Source organism: Cyrtonyx montezumae, unplaced genomic scaffold (assembly GCF_038088225.1).
Source record: "Cyrtonyx montezumae isolate F1298 unplaced genomic scaffold, pur_monq_1.0 scaffold_18, whole genome shotgun sequence".
In the NCBI taxonomy this organism is placed as follows: domain Eukaryota; kingdom Metazoa; phylum Chordata; class Aves; order Galliformes; family Odontophoridae; genus Cyrtonyx; species Cyrtonyx montezumae.
In genome coordinates, this window is record NW_027071914.1 from 17210595 (window position 1) to 17235080 (window position 24486).

Sequence of the window (24486 nt, forward strand, 5' to 3'; positions counted from 1 at the left end):
CACTGCCACACAGAGCTCTTAGCAAATGGACACACTGGCAGAAAGGGACACTGCTGGGGACACGGCCAGCCCAGGGCAGCTCGCACTGTGGGACTGGGACAGCACCAGTGGACCAAGGACAGGAGCCAGGTGAGGCCAGCAGCACGGCCAGGTCTGCACAGCTTCCCACAGAGCTCTGCTGGAAAGCGAGCACACCAAGGACACACCAACCACTGCCCCATTCCCTGTACTGGGGCACTGACTGCAGTGTGCACAGCCAAAGCACACACCCCACAGCACATGCTGCAGACCACTCCTCCCACAGCTCTCCCATGTCTGCAGCATGGACAGGAGAACTCTCCACTGGAGCAAGGGAACAGACATTTGGGAAGGAAGGGCACCTGGCTGGGCTGCTGGGAACTGCCCAGCTTTGGGGACGGGGTGAGGGGAGCCCTTCAGCATCTCTAGCATGAAAGCAGAAGCTATACAAATAGTTGGTTTATATTCAGTTACTCTTTATTTGTCCTATTTTTGACTGGGAGCTCATCAAAAGTGAGAATCAAGATGGATTTCTGCAACAGAATAAAGCCACCAGGTGTTCCTCACACACAGCACCCACTCTGGGGACACAGTGCAAGGACCTGGGCCACCAAACCCAGCACAGCCCTGGGGAGGACCCTGGGCCAGACCCCTAGGGGGTGTGCCCCACATCTGCAGCTCGATGTTACCTGGCAGCAAAGCTGAATTAGCACAACAGGTGCATCTCCTTCATTAGCAATACTTCTGGACGCCACACAAGCACAAAAGCTGTGCTTTTGAAATACCATCCTCACCCCGTATTTGCATAATAATACCAGACCTATTTAAGTGACACCTCACTAAACCACATTACATAAGTCTATTTACCTCCTCAGTTGACACACCACAGACACCTCCATTTCCAAAGCAAGTCCTCATCCCCCAAGCAGGCTCTGGGAGGGCTTAACAGAAGGCAGGTTATCAAACAGACTATTTTAGGATTATGCTGCTTTCACGCACAGAGAAAAATGGAATGTTTTCTTCTGTAATTGTTTCCTTTTACACCACACCAAAAAACCTCCTCAGAGCACACAGCTTTCTTGGACAGAACAACTGCAGGCAGAATCAGAGCACGGGGCTCCTATGAACATCTCTGTGGAGAGGACAGATGCAGTTTTCTAGCTCTATCTCCTACGCTGTTCTGCAAATCTCAGTGTCCAACTTTGAGAAATTTACCGTGGATTATCAGACAGCCCAGATCTCATCACTGCAACAGCAGGCTGGAAAATCCCCAGCCCCCCCAGAGCCACCCGCTGACCTCACTGCAGGCAGCTCAGCCCTTCATCCCTGCCAGCAGGGTCACAGCAGGGCAGCCCCACTCCATCTGTATGTGCTGCCCGCCGCACTCATGGCGAGCTCTTCCTTCCGCAGACCACGACAAAGGCAGCCCGCCAGGAGGAAGCACGGGGCTCCCTGCCCTGCGTGCACTGCCCCACTGGAAGCTCTGCCTTGCCACATCCAACAAGCACAGAGATGTCCTCACCCGTGTTGGCAGAGCCAGCCCAGCACCACAACCCTGCCCCATGGCTCCAGGCACTCGGGACCAGCAGTGGGACACGGTGCCAGGAGTCAGCGGCGCTGCAGCATCACCCCACTGCCTCCAGTCCTTGTCAGCTCTGAGCACCTGCATTTCAGCTCCGCACAAGCAGTGCCAGCTTGCACAGAGCCTTCTCATGTGGCTCTTCAGGTATCCAAAGTTTGTAGTTACTACATTGAGGTGCCATCTTTCTAGAGATAAACCCTCCTCAAGTGACGTCCTGGAGTCACAGCATTCCCTCAGTCAGGTCCTATGCTGTAGCTTTCTGCAGAGCCCTACAAGACTGCACCAGTAAGGAGAGCAGGGTTCGGCTGTTAACCAAGCAGCACATCAGCCCGGCCAGGCGCTCCGGTGCAGAGTCTGTCTGCAAAGTTTCCTGTAAAGTGTCACTTCTGATGGGAGAACCAGTAACTGCTGAAGGGATGGGGCACTGGGTTCTGCCTTCCAGCAACTGCATCTTCCTGCAGAGGCAGAAAACAGGAGGGCCGTGCCAGTGCTGATGAGCTCCTGGCTGTGCCCTGGCTGCCCGCACTCCGGGCAGGCTGCAGCACCACAGGTGGGCACCTCGCAGCTCAGTGCTCCATCCCTGAACTGAACGTGGCATCACCACCTCCTCTCACCTGGAACCATTACAGGAAATCCATGTCCCGGCACACCAGCAGCCAGGGCCCAAGGCTGAGCCAGGGCTATGACACCGCTGATGTCTAACAGCTTTGGCATCTCCTCACCTCTGTCACACACGAGTCAGAAAACATGTTTCTTCTTGCAAAGGCTTGTAGGAAAAATAGCCCTGAGACAGCTATTTAATTCCTGTAACAGCAATTACACTCCTATTTAAACTTCCTAACCCTACACGAGCAGGTACAGTCAGAGGCTGCTTGGGGAAGCACCAGGACAGTCATGAGATAATGGAGCCTCTCTGGCCCTGTGCCCACCTTGCACCCCACACCTTCCCACGTAGCACAGCCGTCTCCAGGAACGCTCACCCCTGCAGGGCAGCAGCAACGCGGGCACTTCGTCGCAGCGAGGAACTCCTCCGCTGCACAGCAGCCCCACAAGAGCTCTGCTCGCTCCGGCAGCGGGACGAGCCGCACGGCCGTGACACGCAGCTCCCCGAGGCACGGACGCGCACCGCTGATACGCGTACAGCCGCGGACGGGAAGCCGCAGGGAGCGGCTCGCAATCCCGGCTCGAAGAGCTCCTGGCACTGCCCCGTCCCCTCGGCCCCGTGCTACGGGGTACCCACCGCCCTCCCCGGGAACCACAGCGACGTCGGCAGCTCCGGAGCGCGGCGATGAAGGGCCGGGACCGCGAGCGCTGCGGCGCGCACAGAGCGGCCGCTGCGGTTCCGAGATCTCTCGTACACAACTGCGGGGGCTACAGCGGGACCGCCGAGGGACGGCTCCGCTCGCGCCCGAGAGGCTCTCGAACATCCAAGATGTCAGACCTCATCCGCAGCGCCGGAGAGGACTGCGACCGCAGCGGGCGGGCACCGCGACGGAGGTGGAAACCCACCGGGTCCGACGCTGCTGAGTCACCGGAGCGGGGAAACCGCAGCCCGCGCTGCTCTGCGGGGCACGGCCCGCACCCCCGCCCCGCTGCCCCCTGCTGCTGCCCGGCCCCGAGCGGCCCGAACCGCGCTCCGGGGGAGGAGGGCGGACAGAGAGATGCCGGCGGCGCGAGGGGAAGCGAGAGGGCGGAGGGGATGCTGCCGGGGGACGGCCCCCACCTGCCGCCGCCACCGCCCCCGGGGAGCTCACCTTCCGTCGCATAGCTGTGGTCTCGCAGGAAACTGCTGTTGATCTTGCGGGTCTCAACGTCCTCCTCCATTGACGGCGGGCTGGCGGGAGCGGGGCGTCAGCAGCCGCAGCCGCGGATCCATCATCCCCCCCGCGCCCTGCTCCGCGGCAGCCGGCCGCGAAATGCGGCGGCGTGGGGTGGGGGGGGCGAAGGGGCGGCGGAGCCGCTGGCTCCTCCCATACGGCACCGCACGGCTCGGCCCGGCGCGGCCGCGCTGCAGGGCGGGCCCCGCTCCGCCCGCCCCGTCGGGTACGGCGCAGCTCGGGCGGGCGGAGCGGCCCCGCGATGCTCCTGCGCCGGTGGAGCTCTCGGCTGAAGGAGCGCTGGGAGCACGCATCCCGAGCCGCGGTGCGATGGCGAGCTGAGCGCGGAGGAACCGCAGCACGTACAGAGGATCCCGAGCAGCGATGGATGGGCGGTGCCCCAGGGCTGCTCCCGCGGGGCGGTTATGGCTGCGGGGGACAACGCGCCTCGGGGTCCCGTGACACCACGCGGACAGGAACGGTCGGAAAACTGGGGGCCTGCTTTCCAGGGGACACTGCCAAAAGGACAGGCTGTACTCGGGATATAGCGCTCAGCGATCCCCAAATGGAAACACGTTTGGATTCTGAAGGGAACAAGCCTTGGCAATGACTGAGCAGCTGTCAGACACGGGGAAATACACGGAGGTGAGTTCCTCTGACTCCGCCTCTGCTACTTGCGGCACCTGAACGCGCTGGTGGCACACAAGACATCCCCAGCACGGCCGTGATGCGCGCCCTGGGAACCAGCGCGAGGGGGCGGACACAACTCTGCGTCCCACACCACAGCCACAACCGACCCGCAGTTTTCCTTCGACCGACTGCCACCAAAGGGACACAGGCACAGGAGCACAGCCTGGGTCCCACCCGGGTCCTGCTGCGAGAGCGGATGTCCCGACCTTGTGAAGCCCCGCAGGTCCTCAGCTGTTCCCCCCCGAGTTCTGACACGTGGAGGCTGACAGAAGGCGTTGTAAAACTGCAGCACTTAACAGGACCAAGAGCCACTGCTGACCCTGGGCAGGACAACCCACACCCGTGCTCTTGTACTCCTATCCACATCCACTTCCTGCCTACAAAGAGGAGCTAACGGTACTTAACCTCCCCACAGTAAAAGAAGGAAAAGAAAGATTAAAAACACACAGAGATCATCAGATACCTGTGTGTATCTATATCTTTGATGTATGTTTGCTTGCAGGTATACTTGTACTCCTTGAAAGACACAGGAACAATCTAACTTGATCAATTTCAACTCAAGAAAAATGGAAGCATTTTTAATAACCAAATGTTCACTTCCTCCCTTCAGGCCTCAGCTGTCAGGTCTCAGGGAAGGCATCACCCAGCTCTGTCAGTGCCACCGATGCTTATGGATATTGCTTCTGAAGCAAACACAAAGCAGCAACCTCCTTCCCTTTCTCTCCAGCAGGTTCTGCTTTCTCTGTATTTCCCCTTTAACTTGTGCCAGCTCCTTTCTCCTTTATTGACTAGAAAAATTATTCTCCTTGTTGTGCACAAATTCTTATTGTGAACTCACAAGTCCTGCAAAGTTTCCCAATCCAGTGTCATTGAAATACATCTGCAAGCCACCTGCTTGTTATGCAATGCGCATAGGAGCTGCATCATGAAATCCATTTATTCTCAGCTTTTTAAAACCCAGGAATGAGCCTTCACAGCATCTAAAAGCATCCGCTGCCTGAAGCAGAAACCCATTTGCAGATTAAATTCACCAAAGGTCAGCTTGGAGCTGTCACTGTTTCCCAGACACCCAGGTGTCTCCATGTTACATACTCTGACATCTCCTGAAGAGCCAGGACCCCTTTACTCCACTGATTTTTGCTGCAGTTAGAACAGCTCTGTGCAGTCTCTGCAGGACCGGTGCAGTGCATTAATGTCTGAGTAAAACCTCTGATTTCATTCCCAGCATGAAGCATGCATGAAAAACTTCATCACATTTACTTCTACCTCCACATCCGTGAGTACTACATCTATTTTCCTAATTCCTGACGTGTTAGAAACATACCTTCATCTTTTAAAAACTGTTTAATATATTAAGTAGCATTCCTTTTGAACCTTGACGACCCATCTCTATTACCTTGGCTCATGCCACAGGTTGTTTGCAGCCCGCAGAGCTTGGGAAGACCTGGGAAAGGTACTGCCCACCAAAAACCCATTCCAACCCAGCTCATGGAAGGACGCATGGTGCAGGTAAACGTGCTCCAGGTGAGCACCTCGTGAGGACTCTTCCCTCTCCATCTGCACACCCAGCACAGGACACCCCTGCAGTCACAGGAGAACACGAGTCCCAGCACTGTTAGGGGCATTGTGAAGCTCCCCACGGATCCCCGTGCGGTGCTTCAAAACCATGTCCTCGTGTTTCTCATGCAGTGCACCAAAAAAAGACAACTGTGAACCTTAATTTAGCATGACTTAACCGAGACAATGTAATCTGTGCAGGCAAGCTGAATGGAAAGGACAAGCAGCAAGTCTCCCTCCATGAGGGACTCGGGGTCAGGACCTCAGGCAAGGAAAGAAACAGTTCATTGAATGCAAAGCAGGCAGAGACTCCTGTGTCCCAAAGGGAGCATGATGGACCGATCTGCTTTGCTTCCAGCCCCGCCACGTGCTCCTGCTGGTACTCCCTGGTCAGCAGCACAGCAGTAATGAGCACTGTCACATCTGGCCCTGGCTCAGAGATTACCAGCTCTTGGTGTTTTCTCTCCTTGAATTACACTGCCCGGTTTCTGAGACTTTTAACAGGCCTTTCTTCCTTTTTACTCTTATCCTACTATTTTATGTCAGCGTCTGAGAAGAGCATCCTCTGGCCCAGTGTATTTCTACTTTTATCCTTTTTTGAGGCAGCCTCATCCAATGCCCATTGTCAGTGCTTCTCCAACCTGTATTTTCACCTACCCAAAACTTCACTCATGGGCCCAATGCACCATTTGGTCAATGCTTCCTGGAAGGCTGCTTTGTGCCCACTACTGCAGATAAATGCACTCTGTGGAACTTGAACATCTTAAACACTGCCTCTCTTATCACTTTCAGAGACCATGACCCGTTTGAAAGATTCTCTCTCTGATGTCATGCAGTGCATGCCTATGCTCTCCATCTCAAATGACACTTTGAGACAACAGATAAATACAACAGAGCTGCTCCAGAGGATACACCACCACTGCAGTAGTGCCCATTATAACAATAGCCACCTTCCATAGGGAACGAGGTCCTTCTCCCTTTATACATTTAACAATAGCTACAACTGAGCTATTGCAACACTTTTTTCAGTGCAAAACTACTCACACTTTCTTCTGTATTGACAGAATTGCACGTGTAAGCACACAGTAGCTGTGCATATTGCATGTGGGAAGGTGATATTAGCACAGAGCTCAATATTCACAAGGCTGGGGCCAGGAACTTCCACTTAATCAAGAGCAATCATTAAATCACAGCACCTTTTATGCCAGCAGAACTATTTGGAAGAGGAAACATCTTTGCTGCTAAAAGATCCTGGTCTCAGTTTGCCTTCTCTGCTTCTGAAAGCTGTGGTAACTGAAGATTTCAGCAATTATCACACTTAGACATTAATAGAAAGTTCAGACTGGGTTCATGCCCCACTAAAAATCAGACAAAAAAGTGACATCAGGTATTTCCTTTATATTATCTCAGCATGTACTTTGGTGATACTGTTCATTTTGTCCATCATTTTTATCTTTCCTAACTGAGGGACAATCATCTCTTCCTTTGGGAACTGTCTTTCATTCAAGCACATCAGCTGATCTGCCATACACTCATATATGAGCTGCCTTAGGGTTTTCTCCTCAGCTCTTTCACAGTCCATTTTCCATTTCCTTGGGTCACTCAGCATCAGCATTTCCCTGAGAAATTGGTCGTCTTCTGACAGATAACCAACTGCACAACCTTTTTTTACCTCCTTATCCCCTATGAAAATTGAAGTGTTTGATAGTGTTTATCAGTGATGTACCAAAAGCACAGGTAGAGTTACACATTAGGTCTGTCACACTCCATATGCATACATACTACTTACGCATATATGTATTATGAATTGCAAAGGCAACTAATCAGGCAGAAATAACTGAATACGCTTAAATTAGAAAGAGATGATATTGTTGTGTCTGAGTGGCCCTGGATCACCCACTGATTACTCCACAGCAGTGTGGCTCATTGTTCTGCACAGGGCACAAGCCAGCAGTGATCAGTGAGCAGCACAGCAGCCCTGCAGCTCTCACAGCCCAGCACAGGTTGCCAGCGATGGCTCTGCTTGGCTGCACCCATCCATTCCCACCAGCCCAGGCTGTAGGAACAGGGACAAACCCATCACGAAGAGAACTCTGCAGCATGAGTGCCCATCCCTGCCCGTGCCAGTGAAACACGTCAGTGCTCCCCAGGCAGTCACCGCACGATGGGAACCACGCAGCCACAAACTGCGACGATTCATATCCGTGCGATCAAATACTGCTCCTCTCTTCTACAGAGGAGTTTGATTTCAAGTGTAGCTCTGCTTTTTAAATGCCAAAACATTTTTATCCAACCACTCCTTAAAACACAACAGATCCCCTAACAGTGAAACTGCAGCACAAACAAAGCACTTCCAGGGAGGCCTTGTCACAAACCACAGCTCCTATTCCCCTACAGATTATCTCACACAACACACATTTCTCTCTGCATTATTTCTGAACTATATTACTGCAGAACACATACACTCCCAAGATGGAATGAGACTATTTTTTGAGGATCCAAGACTTCAACGTTCTCTAAAGGATATAGTGGGAACTCTTTGTCACATGTTCCTCACATCAGAGATATAATTAGCTTAAATAATTACTCTGTAAATAGGATTTGCCATGTCTGAAGATTAAGGCCACTTGTTATAGCATCGGTGCTCTGGAACTCCTTGAGAACAGTCCATGCTAAGGAGTAAGCTTCTGCTTGAGAGCAGAGCAGTTGCTGCTGGTGCCCATTTCCGTGTGAACACACCTCCAAAAAGCATTACTCCTCCATCACTCATCGCTACCCTGCTCAAAGTTTGGTCATGGAGCTGAGGGTGAAAACCAGTTCCATGGTACAAAGATGACAATCACACGCTTCAATAGTGAAGGAAACTGGAAAGCAACCAAATAACCAACATCAGTGACCCTGATGAGCAGCAGCACAGGAGGAGGAACTGGGCTTAGTGACCGCGGAGAAAAGCTGCATTGGTCAGACAACGGACTTCTATGGAGTGCTCAGACACCTCCCCTCGTATCCTGGGCTGAGACACTGTCAGCATAACTACTCAGCTTTTATTTCTATTAAATCAGCATTAAGTACACAAGATTTTGCTCCAAAGGTGGATTTTATTTGAAAGGACGTATGCTAATGCAAGGCACCAACACACCTACATCATTTTGAATCAGATATCCTAAACTGCAATTACTCCACTGCCTTCATTTCATTTCAATGTTGACTACACCAAAAAGTAATGAAATCACAATATAAATTCAACCAGGGCTACCACGTCTTGTAACACAAGCACGGCTAGTTTCACAACACTGTAAACCTTCGCACTGGGATTACTACAGAAATCATTCTGCTCGTCTTCTAATGTCATCTAGCAGCACAATTGAGCAGAACACCCGGATATAGCTCAGCCATCCTTATAACATGGGAAGCACACCACCTAATCAGCCAGACAGCATTAATTCCCCAAAGAAAACAACAGTGCACGTCTGGCAGAGCAGCAGTTCCGACCAGGACTGGTTTGTTTTGCAGTCTTTGAAGGATGGACGCCCAACCATCCTTGTGGAAAGCTCAGCACTGGGTAAGGCAGAACAGGACCACTGTTGGCTGCAATACTGGAAGTCAGACGATGCAGGGAGCCTGCAGCAGCCGCCTGCGGGCAGATATCTGCTCACTGATCATTCTGAAATTCACAGGGGTTCGTGGACTTTTAGTGACCCTCCACAGAGCAATAACAAACGTACTCCTCACTCCTGCCTGTGAGGAGCCAGATCTTCCCTCACTGCTGACTTGACAGAAAGAGACAAAGTCTGCAGGCAACAAAGTGAAGTTTGAGACCCATTCGAGCACTGGAAAGCCAGCCCAGCCTCACCCATGCTTCAGTTCACATGGAACGTATTTTAAGCACAAAACTATTTTGGTATGGGAAAAATCACAACAAGTCATCATAACATACTCTGACTCATCCACTTCTTTGGTACTGCAAAGCCACGCTGCTGTACCAGAATGACCGGGCTGTCACAGGAGATGACAGCTGTGGCATTCTGTGCACTGGAGCTTCCTGCCAAAACACGGATGAGTACGGGACCAATGATGGAGTGCACTTGAAAGGAAAGCAGTCCCACACATCCAGTGCTGCCTGCCGGCAGGGCAAGAGCCACGTGGTGCTCACATCACATCCGTGTCTCACCGTGATCTCCTATACAACCAAGCCCCTCCAATAATAATCTTAGTGTTTAAAACATGATTGTATTTGAAATGTCTGTGTATTAAATTAATGAAAGGCTGAGAAACATTATGCTTTTCCTGCTCAGCATTGCTTACATGAATGTGCTCCTGAATTCAGATGGTAGCACTCCTTCCCCCATAACTCAGAGCCACAAAGAGGGAACAGCAGCGACAAAGTCAGCAAATTCAGCCATCCACAGCCCCTGGGGAACACCGATGTGGGCACAGATACATCACTGCCATTTGCTCCCACATCATTTTCTCTTCATTCCTTACCACTGAATGTCTGAAACTTAACACTGGAGCTCAGCCATGATCTGCCCACAACTGACCAGCTCCCGGTGCTGTGCCTCTTCCTGAGCTCCCAACGAAAGCGACAGCTGAGGAAACTGCGACACCGACACCGATAGGTGTCCCCACACGCTGCACATCACCAGGCACTCGGCCAGCCACACGCATGGCTAGGAGAGAGCACTCCTCAAAGGAAAAGTGGATGCACATTTCCAGACTCCTGGCTGACTCCCAGTGCCACTGCTGAGCGCTGCGGTCCCAGCAGCGACAGCCGCGCCGTGCTGCTCCGCCGCCCTGCTGCCATTTCGGAGTTTCTGCTCTCAGTCTTGGCTTTATCTGCGGTACTCCGACAGCTTCTCAGCACAGCTGCACCTCAGCGGTGTGAGCTGCTTCCCTTCCCATGTGGTCTGCAGTTTTTGAACTGTTTACACTCAATTCCTCCAGGAAGAAAGACAGGATGCCAACACTGCACAAGGATATAAAGTCAGTGAAAGAACACAGGGAGGATACATACAGAGAATGCTTTAGGACAGCGGCCAGCTCTGTGCTCCCCATTCACAGAGAACACTTTTAAACAAAAAAAAAAAAAAAGATTGTGCTTCTAGATAATAACTACAAAGAATTCCTTAGGAACAGCAACGGCACCACGAGGAGCCTTCCACGTCTGCATGGGTTCTCAAAATGTAAAACTAATATTTGTATGGCGCTGGTATTTACATCTAATCTACCTCATGGCATTGAAAAACAAACCTGAACAACCGTTAATTAATAAAAGATATCACGTCTTATTACCGTTTGTATAGTAATTACAAAACCCACAAATCCATCTGTTAAGAAGTCAGCAAACGAGACAAATGACTGCGCTGTGTGAAACGGATTACAGAACGCCGCAGGGGAGGGGTCCCGCAGCCCCCACCGGACCCCGAACCGCGCAGCAGCCGCTCCCCCACGCGGGTTACACCACCACGGACACACCGTGTGCTCACACAGCACAGCTCAGCCCCGCGGTTCAGACACTGCCACCCCACACGGCTCTGGGCTGCCTGCTCTAGTGCTTCGTACCCTGCCCACGGCGGGGGGGGTTGAAACTCGATCATCTTTGAGGTCCTTTTTCAACCCAATCCACTCCATGGCATTACCCGGCCAGAAGGGCCCCGAGGGGCAGCTTCCCTGCAGACAGTGCAGCCAGAACTCATCCACAACATGACAGCTGCTGTGCTTCCATGCTTCCTACACCAGCTGCATGCAGGCTGCTATCTCACCTGAAGTCAGCAAGAAGTCACCGTTACGCTTCCGATCCGAGTGCTTCCCTGCAGATGCTCGGCAGCACTTTATAACATCACCCCCAAGCAGTTCCTGTGCTGCTGTAAAACCAGGGACTTCATACAGGAGACAGAGATTGTGAATGAGCCTCGGGGACAGCCAGGAGGATGCGCTGAGGAGCACCGTGGCAGCGGAACATTGCTCACCCTGGTGCCAATCACAGCCAGGGCAGCATCCCAGCCTCACACAGCTGCACCTGGGCTCCTCCCAGGGGTGAGATAACAAGACAGTGCTTTGTTTTCCCCAGTGACTATTTTGTTGTTGTTATCAGAGCCTCCTGGTCCCACAGCATCACATATCTTGGAAGGAGAAATGGGAACCATTTAGAAACACACTACAAGGTCTGTTACAACCCCCAGGGCACAGCTGGCCCCCCACTGGCACACTGTGAGTCCCTCCTCAGTGTGCAGGAGGCAGCTGAGGAAGGGCAGCAGCAGTCACAGCCCTTCCAAGTGCCTGGACACAAACCGTGAGCCAGCAGAGCAGGACCCCCTCCCCACCCGGGTGTTGGCCACGCTCCTGCTCCCATCTCCTCTCAGCCCCCTGCCCCCCAGCCCTGTCCTGTTTGGGCAAGCTGCTGCCTCCCAGCACAGTGCAAAGTGGAGGGAGCTCTGCAGCCCACACCCAGGACTCCCCACTGCTGCAGTACCGTCCCATACCCCAGTGCCAGGCATCAGTGCTATGCCACCTTGGGGGACATCAAAAGCTTGAGTGTGGGATCAAATAATGAAGCACAAAGAAATCATCCCAGGTGCATTTTCTCTTATCTTTGACTCTCTGCACCTTAAAAGACAAAATTCTACGTATTAAGGAGAGACTTCAAGCCGAGCTCCTAATGGCAGCCTCACATCTGTCAGTGCCTCGTGCACATCTCCCCACTGAAAGTGCTCTGAGAGCATCACCTTTCAGACAGAAATGATCTGACTGCTTCCTACGGCAGCAAAACACACAGACTATAATTGCAACTATAAAGCTCTATGTTTCTGTGACAGCTGAAACAACCTTCTTCTCCTTTCATAAGCTCCCAAAGGTAATACAGAACAAAATAAAAACCTGTAAGAATATATATGAATAATGAAAATGTTTGTTTTCATAAGAGGCCTCAAAATGGCCAGAGGAAAAAATAATGCAAAGCAAATGCAATCACCACAGCCAAAGAAAGATATTTTCAGTTCCTGAGTTACCAGCAGAAGAGCACACGTGCACCAGTCATCCCTCGTGGAGAAAACAGATCTGTGTTTACCACCGATACTCCTGAATACCGATAAGTGAACCTGGCAGCCCCGGACCGGGGCACCACGCCAAGCCGCGAGCAGCACTGCTATCAGAGCTCCCCCATCACCGCCCGTGTGGGCAGAGTTTGTTATTTCTCCTACACGAGAACCCAGACAGGGCCCTGCTGCTTTCCTCCTCTCCCACTGCAGCTCATTTCCATGTCTGGCACTCAGCAGGAACTGCTGCTGACACATCCAGAAGAGCTGGACTGCGGTTCAACTCCACAGGAGTAAAGACAAGCAAATAAAGAGAACCTGATGCAGAAGAAACAAAGTCTTAAGCTCACTGGGAGAAGAAATAGTTTCCATATACCACATTTCATTTTGATGCTATGTCTAACATTTTGGACATTTACTCCCCCTCCCCTCCCTCACGGGGATGACACTGCAGACAAGGGCATGCTGTCTGCATCCACCCTCACCCTGCAGCCCCGCCAGGCACTGCCCTGTGCCACCACACAGCTGCAGCTCACGCAGAGCACTGCCTGGGAGCCAGCCATTGTCCAGGGGCCATGAAAGGAACATTCAAACGTGTCATATTTACCCCCATCTATTCATTTAAATCTACCTATTCAACTGCATGCTCAGCCCTTTTCCTCCACCCTGCCCACAAACACTGCAGTCACAGACATCAGCTCCGCACACAGCACTTTGTGGGGTCCCTGGCCGGGGTCTCAGAGCAGGCCCAGGTCCAGAGCTGCTCAGATGGGATGTGTTGAAGCAGCAACATCAGAGCAGATCTGACAGTGAGACATGCAGAGCCCGTGGAGGATCCCCAGGGTGGGCAGTGAGCAGGAACACACTGCGTGCACCAGCACAGCACAGCCCTCTGCTGAACACCTCCCACCATGGCGTCCAGAGCTGCTCTGGGCTGCAACAAAATGAAGCCCTCATCCTGGGAATGCTTTTTAATCAATCTGATTGAGGTGTTAACACTAAGGCACAACTGAGGACCGAAGATTCTGCTCAGAGGAAGAGAAAGCAGGGAAAATGACAACAACCCTTCCCAAATGTCATCTTGAGATCTATCCATGCCTTCCTCCAGCCCTAGACCAACACTCAGACCCCTCAGCAATGCAGAAAATCCACACAGCCAATGATCCTACTGAATACAGCTCAGAATAGGTATAATATTAACATTACCATCTCCCAGCAAAAAGCCAGTGCTAATTCAATAAAAGGGCCTGATACCAGCCAGCAGGGCAGTAACCACAGCCAGGAGGATAACATCACGAAGACAATAGTAATGAGACTCACACCCAGATGATGCCTTGTAATTGCTCAGCAGACTCTTTGTTTTCCAGTTCTGCAGCTGTGACCCATGACTCCTGCTGCACCCCACACCACTTGTTGTCCTCTAACATGAGTTATATTTGTAATGTTGCTCCCTTAACATCTGCATCTACAGCAGCTAAGATGAAGCACGGTAGGATTTCAAACCCCTCATTACCAGCAGTGGCTGCTGCTTATTTGTACCACACAGAAAACTAAGCTGTACCCTTCATATGCTGTCTCATTTTGGGGTACAGCTGATATAGAAGGGCTTCTTCCACTGCTTTCCAATTAAACAAATCTATCAGCAGTGCAGTGAGATGTTGCTTTCCCCTTCCATGAGAAAGAAAAGTGGCCAGCTCCAGAGCTCCACACGAACAATTCCAGACTTCGTGCTTGGCCTACTGCTGATCCCAAGGTACCTCCTTGGTAGCTTTTTAGTTAACTCATTCCTTCAATCAATCTACATTGCACGAGTAAATGCAGACACGAGCTGTGCGGTAACGCACACTCCTGGTGAATCTCCAGGGAACACCGAGCTGCTGGTGCAGAGCATCTGCTGAGCTTACCTTCTGAGCCCACCACAGCACTGACTCCCACCTCCGTCTCATCCTCACTTGTGCTCCGCTGACACTTTGCAAAACTACGTGAGGAATGCTGAAGTTCACACTGACAGTGATTACAGTCACTGAACAGTCCAGAATCCTTATCACATACTTCTGAACTTCATTTGAGAGCAGCAATGGTAAGTTTGCACTGCAGCATTTGGAGTCACAGCACTGCGGGATTGAAAGTGCATCATTCCCATTCTGAAACAAAAAAATGACCAGACCTTAACAGTCCAGATCTCCCAAGCACACGGAGAGCACCTTAACACAGGTTTTAAGGATAGGTAGTAATTATTACATCAACTTCAGCGGAAGTATCCAAAATAATACTTCGGTAGAGCAGCCAGCACTCCAAAACCGGACTCAGAAATCACGAGAACACATTTCTGTGTAAATTCTGGAAGAAAAACACATGCATGAGTAACACTTGGCAAGCCGTGACCTCAGAGCTCGCACTTCCCGTCTTTGTGCTCGCTTCCTTGTCTGCAGGAAAGAACATTGTTTGTGCAATTCAAAGGCTTTTTCCTGAGCCTTACTTAGCTGAGGATTCAAACAATGTCGATATCCTTGAGCTGAACAGGCTGCAGAAACACTAAAAATCCTTTGTTTTTGAAAGAAATCAGCATGTTTGTGTTCACATTGAAGTGCCTTGCTGTGCAATCATACTCAGGTGTAGCAGCTGCTGCAGCTCACCCACAGTTCCAAGCAAACCTACCACTAACGAACACACAGCTCCATGAAGGCACCATTCCTTCCACCATTTAACCCCTTTTCAGCAAATAGAAAATGTTAGAAATCCACAGTGCATATTCTACATCAGAAACGATTTGGATTAATTGTCAGTACACGCATCACCATGAGATGAAGGTGAGCCCAAGTAGTTGCTTTGCAACTTAAGTGGCAGATCAAGAAACGCTGTTTTGCAGCAGTACACCCTCACACTCAGCTCAGGAGTACAGAACCAGGTCCCAGAGGTGGTATCGTTGGCTCAAACTCTGTCTAACTCCCATTATTCAGCCAAGCTTCAGGCATGCTTTTAGGGCCAATGGGACAAGTGCACGTTTCCACGCATTTCTGAACAGGGCTGAATCAGACATCACCCCAAATGCCTGTTTGAGCACTTCACGAGCTGCCATTAAGGCTCAGCACAGCAACACTGACAGACCCAGGGAAGCACACGCTGCACAGAACTCTGCCACGAGGAGGGCCGGTGCTCCTGGATGACACTGAGCACCAGGAGCTCAGCAACAAGACACTGCCACAACACATCAGCCACGCAGCATAAAGATGTCAGCTCCCTCCAGACGAACCCTCTCCTCCTAATTCATGATCATAATCCTGCACATTCACAGTAAAGGCAACAATGCCACGGAATCCCCACGGCATTAGAAAGCTGTGCAGAGGATGACCTCTGTCAGGACAGCCACATCTGAGGGGGGACGTGCAGACAGACGCTGCTGCCAGGCTGACAGAGGGAAGGACCTTCTCTGTCCTACAGGCTCAGCCCTCCTGCTCACCATCTGCTGTGGAGCAGAGCCTCGAAGACCTGCCAAGGAAGTCCCGGGCAGTGCCTGAATCCCATCACTGAGACACCATGGCTTCACTCCACAAAAGTTCCTTCTGTTTGTGAATGTGCCCCACTACAGCAAGCTAGAGCACCAAGTGCAGCTTTGCCAGTCCGACACAGAGGGACAAACGCTGCATCCCACTCCTGCCAGACCCCTCCCAGAAATCCTCTGTCTGCTCCGCCGCCTCTGCAGTCATTCAGAGGACTGAAGCAGGAGGAAGGCTCTTCCCTCAGTCCTCGTGTCAGTTCAGCTAGCAATTAATCCTGCAGTCATTTAAACCCTCCAGATCTCAGTTTCACCCATAGTTAATGGCACACATCTGATAATTGGTACAAGAAGTAGCTCAGTATGAGTTTCCTTTTCTGCAATGGATGAGAATAGATAATGCACCAGTACAGTATTCCTTCTTGAAAGGATTTTTTTCCTCTCAGTAGCCCCCTATGACCTCCCCTACAACAGCAAGGTCCGTTTCTCCATTGCATAACTTATTCCAGTAGAGCAATCCAAAAATTACTTATTTAGAACATCTTAAGGAGCAGTGCCTTTGGCCAAAGTCAAAATGAAAACAAAAGAAACATTCAAAGAGATTTTCAAAGAAAGAATTCCAGAGTAACAGTGGAATTAGTTTGAGTCATTCTAAGTAGATAAAATTATCCCAAGAGATTTCAGAGTGATTGCTTTTTTAAATTCCATACTGTCTGCTTGAACTAAAACAGCAACCAAGAGAGAACAGTTCAACCCAGACAGTCATTGCCTGCTGCCCCGTCCCCCCTCCATGTCTTAAACCTGACAGCATTCTCAGCCAAGGAGCAGAAGCCAAGGCAAGGTAGTGCCCACCACACCTCTCTGTAGCTAGATGATGCCACGGGCAGAGACTGAAGCCAATCACCACAAAAACTGTCAGGAGCACACCATCCCTACAGGAACTGTCTCAACGTTCACGTTGCTCATGGATGGAGTTGGTGTTACACTGCGTGTACAGCCCTGCAGTAACCAAATGAGCGTGCAGAAAGCTGAGTGATATGAAGGTTACTTTCCCTCATTGAGGAACCATCAAATGGCCACAGTTCTCACTCCAGAACCCCCTGCATGACCCTCGCTCACACTGCTTACATACCACATTTAATCACTGGTCCTTCCCGTGCTCTCATCAGATCTATACACAAACATACCTGAATGACCTCAAAGCAACATTGGCAACACTGGTCCTTAGCCACGTATAACTTACAAGAGGTTTGGCTCCTAATTACTTCTCAGTGCCATGGCTTTGGGGAGCACATGTACAATGGGACACAGGTTACCAACCAATGGATTTATCCACCACAACCGACTACGGCTGGGGAGCACGAGGGAGAGTGCAGCAGCTCCACACAGGGAAGTGGGGAACAGCTGCGTGTGATTCACACCACTGACTGCTCACACACAGCGTGCACGCAGCCACACCACATGGGATTATCAGTCAGAATGGGAAAGGAGTCCCTGTCTGAGAGCTCCCCCCGAGGTCCCAGCAAAATGCAGACCCTGCTCTGCATTCCCACATGCAAAGCATGAAGTCCGAGCTCTGCTCTGAGTATCTCATTCATCCCAAATAGTTGCACGGCTGCTCTGCTCAGACCTGGACACTGAGTGCAGGGAGGAGCACAGACAAGCAGATGCAGAAGCTGCAGGGCAGCATTATTTCTTCTTCCTTCCCTTAGAAACACACAGATAAAGTACACGTTCCAGTTACAAACCACACAGACCCGTAAACCACGCAGGGCAAGTGATAGAAAGTCTTCCCTTAAGCCAGACTTGCTGCTTTCTACTTCACACAAATACTGCAGACTCAGAGCGTGCATTTACAGAACCGAAATCATTTTCCACTTCACCTATGGAGCTTCTGAGCCCTCTCCTGCGATAACCCCCACCCCGGGCCGGTACCTTCCGCGTGGCAGCTGGAGGACAGGATGGTGTGCGCAGGCCTGAAGATGTACGGCAGGTAACGGGAGAAGCATTTCATCTTCCAAAACCAGTCATTAAAAAAGAGCGAGAAAAGCATCTACGGCGAAAAAAAACCCCAAACCCCCCAAAATAAGGCAAACGGGAAGCAAAAATAAAGGAAGACGCGAAGCCAGCCCTCCTCGCCCCACGAGGATTTTTCCGGTGTCCTCGCAGCCCGCGCGGCGCGGGCAGGGGCTCTCCGCGGGGGCCGCCCGTCCCCATGCCGCCGGCCCGGCCGAGCGGCCCCGGGAGGAGCGGCCGCGGGCGGAGCGCAGCGCCCGGCCCGGCAGCAGCGCGGCATTGGCTGGGCGCGGCCGGAGCGCTGACTCAGCCGGGGACGCGGCGGGGACGGCTCGGCTCCCAAACGCCGCTGCTCTGCGCCGCAGAAGCCAAACGCGGATGAGATTTCCAAGGTAACGTCGGTTGCGCGCTGCCTGCGGGGTCAGAGCAGCTCCGCGCCGCCAGACCGCGGGTGGGGGACACGCGCGACCTGAAGATTCACAAAACGCAAAGTGGAGCACGTACAGCGAAAACACATTTCATCCTATTTCAGACTGCTCTGAAGAAGCACCCGTACCGCTCCTTCCCGACATGCAGTCACACCTGCAGCGCTTAGGACGCAGCACAGCCTTCTCCAGGGTGCGGCTCCGTAAGGCACAAACCCTCACGTCTGAGCGCAGCCCGAGCTGCCCCTGCCCTGCAGCCGCCTGCCCAGAACGGCGGAGAACGGCAGCAGGAGGGCAGGCAGGACACGCACGGCAGGTTGCTGCTCTGATGTCACTCGTTCTCCTGATGCTTCATTACTCTATGGACGAGTTTTTGTTTTAGGACCAACTCAACACTGCTGTGCCACCTGGGCACAGCTTGCTGCTCAGTTTCCCCATCTCTCTGCAGTCAGATTTGCGCTGGCAGACAATGACAGCATGACTGCTTACACCAGCGAGGTGCAGAGCACCTACGCCACTGAGGAGAGAGGCTTTGCATTTCACATTAATCTCCTCATTCAAAATACCCTCTCTGGACTTGTAAGGAAACTGCAGCTGTTGCTGCAAGCAAGGCAAAGCCATCCTGCATGGAGATGAGCACCATGTCTGCATCACACAAGTGAGGGCTGCTGATTAAGTACTCCCGTGTATCTCAAGTACAACCCAGGAAATAAGGAGGCAGAATTTTATCAAGTACTCTTAACGGCAGCTACCTGTATGTGTTCACACGATGAGATCATTCCACGCACTGCTCTGGAAACATGAAGCCATCTGCATACTATGCATAATTAAACCACATTACAGATGTGAAAACCACAGTCACATTTCTCTAATGATCAAAGCTTCTCAGTTACCATCCTCAGAACATTTTAGAACAAAACCTGGAAAAGATGATGCCCATCTAACTGCGTGGATGTCAGGATTGTGGTGTCAGGATCAGAGTACCTTTAGTTTGTCTCCAGGTCACCCATCTCACACTGCTTCATGATGCTCCCATTCTCCAATAAGCATCGTTTGTTCCACTTAAAGACTTCACAAAAAGCAATTTCTTAACTAACAGTCTGCCTCTCTGTATCTACTTCCAACGCAAGCATACCTGAAAAAGCTAATTCATCATCCTGTGCCTATCTGTCTTTCTCCTGATTAGTTTGCCTGGGTTTTAAAACAAGGATACAGATCACAGAAGACTGTGAGCCTCTGGAATAAGGGCCGTGCACACATAGCTGTGCAGTGACTTGCTTAAGGGCTACTGGGAAACTCATGAAACAGAATTCATAGCTGAGACATACACATGGACAGACACCTGTGAAAACTGCACCTCTCTCCCTTATTGTGTGTAGATAAGAATAGTTTCCATTGTTATAAAAAAAATATCCACACAGACCTCTCTCAGCAAGGCCGTTCACACTCGTTGATCAGACCTGACAGAAAAACTCTATTGCCTTTTCATTTCTGGTTTCCCTGAACATGGCCGTACCTACGCACCTCTTCTGCTCTCTGCCTCTTGAGTACTAAGAAAAAAACTGCAGGGCCTCTCCCAAAGCAATGCTATAATGTGATGGAACACACAGCAATGACAGCACAGCAGCAACATCCCAATCTACAGCAAGTGAGGATAGATGCTCAATGCAGCAGTCACAGGAACAAAGGGAAAAAATCAGCTTACCCTTGGAAGATCTCAGGTAGGCAGGAAACTCCAGCAAAAGCCATTAGCCCAACTGCCAACCCTTAAGTGAGGACTGGGAAGGGGTGGTCCTGGCTCCAGCCCTTCCATCACTCAGGTGCATTGCATGCAGCTGAGCTCCCCTGGCTGGCCCTGCCTTCCCACCAGGTGCTCCATCGCTGCTTCAGGCTGTAACTTAGCATTTCCACTCCTCCCTGTCATCACATCTCTGCATTCCTTCAGCACTGAGTCCCAGATTTAAAAAATAATGGCTTACAGTCTTCATTTCATAACTGGCTACGTTAAAAATGGAAAGCAAGTAAAGAGAGGAAACCTTGTGTTGTATTAATCATGAACCCACAAGCAAGACCTCTGGATCATTTGAAATTATTTGCTCATCATACAGTAAAAGCTCTAAACATTTGTAAACACTTTTTGCAAAAACCACCTTCATAAAAATGTAACTCAGCTTTAACTGTAATTGTGTTTGTTTTAATTTGTTGTCAGAGATGTTACGCATTGTTAAATATTTTCCTGAGTTCTGCCTCTCTGCCATCCCTACAGCTGTGCAGCCCCTCCACGTCTTCTACCGTCCCTGCATCAGAAAAGCAGGAGAGAAAAGGAACGCAGCTTCACCCACCAGCACACAGAGCCCTGCACGAGGAGCACACGCAGCACTTTGTGATCACAGCCAACAAAGGGGAAAACAAAACCCACCTTCTGTCACTCCAACATCGAGAGTTCCTTTCACTTGGCTGAAGCACCACAGCACATCCTGCATGAGGTTCCCCAGTCCTGCCAAGGAAGCACGTGCAGAAAGATGATGCCATGACTTTTGCTTACAGCTTGCCCTTCTTTAAGCAAACACACACATACGTAATATAAATCAGGACAGGAATACCTGCAGTTTCTGCTTGAAAATAAACTCACCCGGTATCATTGTGCCATACAACATGCAATGCTAGCACAGCGGAGCTGGGAACATTGTGCCCACGCTATGAATCGCCCGTCTGTCTGTGTGCTCTGTACCATGTCAGGGCTGTTTCAGAGTGGTGCAATTGGAGCCAGTCCCCTCCACAGCACTGGCAGCAGCACAGAGCAGTCAGGAGGCCCCGCAGTCACACTCTTTGTCACAGCCTCTCTTCGTCAGAATACTAATGGCCCCAATCCTTTCCATCACTTTAAAGGCAGAGTAAAATAGAAACAGAACTATGATTACTACTACCACTAACACGGTATTCTTTCCAACTCATGGCCCACGTCGTTGTGGACCAGTTGGTAACAGATCCTGGACGTCGTTGTGGACCAGTTGGTAACAGAACAGAGTCCTATTACAGTGCAGTGTTGTGTTATCAAAATTCCCTTGGAACCAGAAGAGCACCAGCGTTGCTTAAAGGGATACTAGAGGCTGCTAGGGGGCACAGAGCAAGCTGTAGCTCTCGGCTGTCCTTGCTGCTGCAGTAGTACTGTTAAAACACTCAGAGGAATTGGGATTTTTTCTACCGCTACTCCTCATCTTATTGACAGCTCAGCAACATTTCCCTTTTCACCATCACACAGAAATCCCACAGCCTCAGTGGACAACTGCTCCTTTCATCCCAGAGCACTTCCCAAACAAGAAGAAAGCAACACAATGGATCTGCAAAGGCACGAGATGCCATCGTGTCTGTGTCACACGCTGGGGAATGTGGCACAGGAAATCACACTTCCCTGCAAAAGGGAAGGAGCACCCGAGACAAGGGAGAGGAGACATGGCCCAAGGTGTAACTGAGCTAATTGGACTCTCCCGTGGCCTATCCGTGTCTCTGTGAGATTCCTGACTATTGTTATTTATGTGGTGGTTGGGTTTTGTACGTGAACAGCACTCAGTACCACGCAGTAACGGCGCTGCGATCTCCCGGCGGCGCTGCTGACAGAGGCAGTGCCAGAGCCCTCTGTGGTTTCACCATCATTGGATTTCCCCATGAGGGCAGAAATGGCACTGCTCAGATAACGCGTGCTCACAGCTGGTGCAGTTCTTTGCTTTGCCAGAAGATGACGTTTCCTAAGGAATACGTTGCCCTGGCTCGTGTTTACTCAGCCTTGTCCCAGAGCGACAGGAGGAGAACGTTTATGCAAGTTAGCTCATACAAACCAACAGCTGTGAGAGTGTTTCTTTTCCTCAGTGATTTGAAGTGTGAATCATAACGACTGGGAAGCAAGCACAGCAATGAACCCATCTGCAAAGAGAATATTTTTATGCATGGGATTTTCTTTATGTGGTCGTGACAATAGCAAGATTGCTGACTCGCTACGCGTAGCAAAGCAATGGGCAAACGTTTCCTCTTCTGACTGGTGATGAAGTTCCTGTGGTTGCTCTTTTCCTCTTGCTCACAAGACTTTTACTATTTCCCATTCTGAAACCGAATGAGCGCTGCGCAGCAGTGGGATGAGCTGCGTTGGGAAGTTGGTGCAGTGTGGGTGCCGCTGGGGCCGAGGGCTGTGCGCAGACTGAGAGCACTCCCTGCTGTGTCCGGGGCTATGATTTGCAGTAGTTGAAAGGGGGGGAAGCAGGAATACTTTTTACTTCCCAATCCACCTATGGATATGTCACACAATTATAAAACAGAGCCAGTTTTGATGCGTGTCTGGTTTCATGGTTGTAAGGCCGAGTTCAGCATTTGTTGGAGTAATTTTTGACTTTCCAGCTCCATGAGGAGACCTATTAAAAATCACTCCCCCCCCCCCCCCCTCCCCCAAAGCTGTACAGAAAGCATTCATTTCTGCAGAAATTGACTCTCCATAGAACATTTCTCACCCTTCAGATCTGGATATATCCAAATGCATTTGAGATTCGCCGATGACCTTTTCAAAGCAAATGCAGCCAGCTCTGTGCCCTGGAGCCCCATCAGGGACCCCAGTGCTTTGTGCTGCAGTGATGTAAGGACGAGGACAGTTCAGATTCACCCAAAGCGTGGCGTGATGTGCATGGCTTTGCAGACTCTTCACCAGGAGTGGAACTATAGAAGGAATATGGAGCTTCAGTTAATATTACAGTAGTACATGAGCTGATGTCCGGCGGTCTTCTGAGCAGGAGATGCCGTCCGCGGTAACTCTGGGTTCCCAGAACCTGCTCTGGGATAAGCTGCAGTGTCCCCTAGCGGGACAGCCCTGGAACTCCACTCACTGCAGGGTTGAAAAGCTGTTGGTGTCTTTTCCGAACTGCACATCAAACCCTCACAGAAACCTTGCAGAAGTATTACTGTGTGTGAAAGTTTTCTTTTCAGTAGGGCTACTGGATATTTTGGATTGCTGTGAGAGAAGGATGTCCCAGCCGTGTTCAGAAGGAGCCACGTGACTGCTGTGCTGTGCTGGAGTCACGGGAGCCCGCAGTTCGGGTAAGTTGTACCCCCTTCCACTTCATGTATTTATTCAGTACTCATCCCCAGATCTGCTGTCAGTTACCCTGTGTGGGATGCACAGTGGGGAGGAACAAAAGCTCCAGAGCAAACCAGCACCAGACTGCTCCAGTGCAGCACCAGTCAGTGAGCAAGGTCAGTTTACCTGGGCCATGATTACAGGACCTAGACAGAGGACGCAGGGATCGCTGAGCATAACATCTGGTGCCTGACTCAACAGTTTTCCCTGAGCTTTCCTTTGTTTCATTACATAACAGCTGTTTGATATTTTACTCATCTGAACGCCAACCTGAACGTGCACAGCACCAAGTGAGTTAGCAGGCACGAATCCCAAATGCACAAGCGCATGCCAAGAAGCACAGCACGCCGTGGTGGCTCTGCAGGCGCGGGCACTGCAGGCCAGGTGCTCCTCGGGTTGTCCTGGTGGTGTTTTGAAGGACTCCTGCAGCGGGCAGTGTGCTGGCAGCCAGCGGCCGAGCCGGGCTGCTCCTGAGGCCAGGTGCAGGTTCCAAATTCAGCAAGGAGCTTCGCCTGCCAAAGCTTTTGGGAAATACATTTGTGGCCTTGGTATGAACCAAGGGAGATGAGCAACGGGTTAAAGAGGGAAGGAAAAAGATCAAGCTGTTGTGTTAGGTGATTGGAACTGTCCAGAACAAGGGCATCCCGGCTGTGGGAGCAGTTGGATGTCCAGCCCACAAGTGTGGGCCATTTTGACTGTTGGGGATGAAGGGAGTAAATACATCTGTCAAAT

The 24486-nt window shown here is 51.1% G+C and overlaps 1 protein-coding gene across 3 annotated transcripts in view; it reads right to left on the minus strand.

Annotated features, from left to right (window-relative positions):
• PPP2R2B (protein phosphatase 2 regulatory subunit Bbeta) overlaps positions 1-21403 on the minus strand; it is a 47119-nt gene extending 25716 nt beyond the window's left edge. Inside the window, exons 1-2 of one of the 3 annotated variants that reach the window (XM_065734931.1) lie at positions 21268-21403; positions 21055-21132 (exon numbers count right to left, since the gene is read on the minus strand). In XM_065734931.1, the coding sequence (XP_065591003.1) occupies positions 21055-21132; positions 21268-21292 (103 nt within the window). In that variant the 5' untranslated portion in view covers positions 21293-21403. Of the gene's footprint in view, positions 1-3354; positions 3514-18129; positions 18298-21054; positions 21133-21267 lie in introns of those variants that run through there. The other 2 variants (XM_065734930.1, XM_065734932.1) reach the window with 2 other exon arrangements.
• Between the last annotated feature and the right edge of the window lie 3083 nt (positions 21404-24486).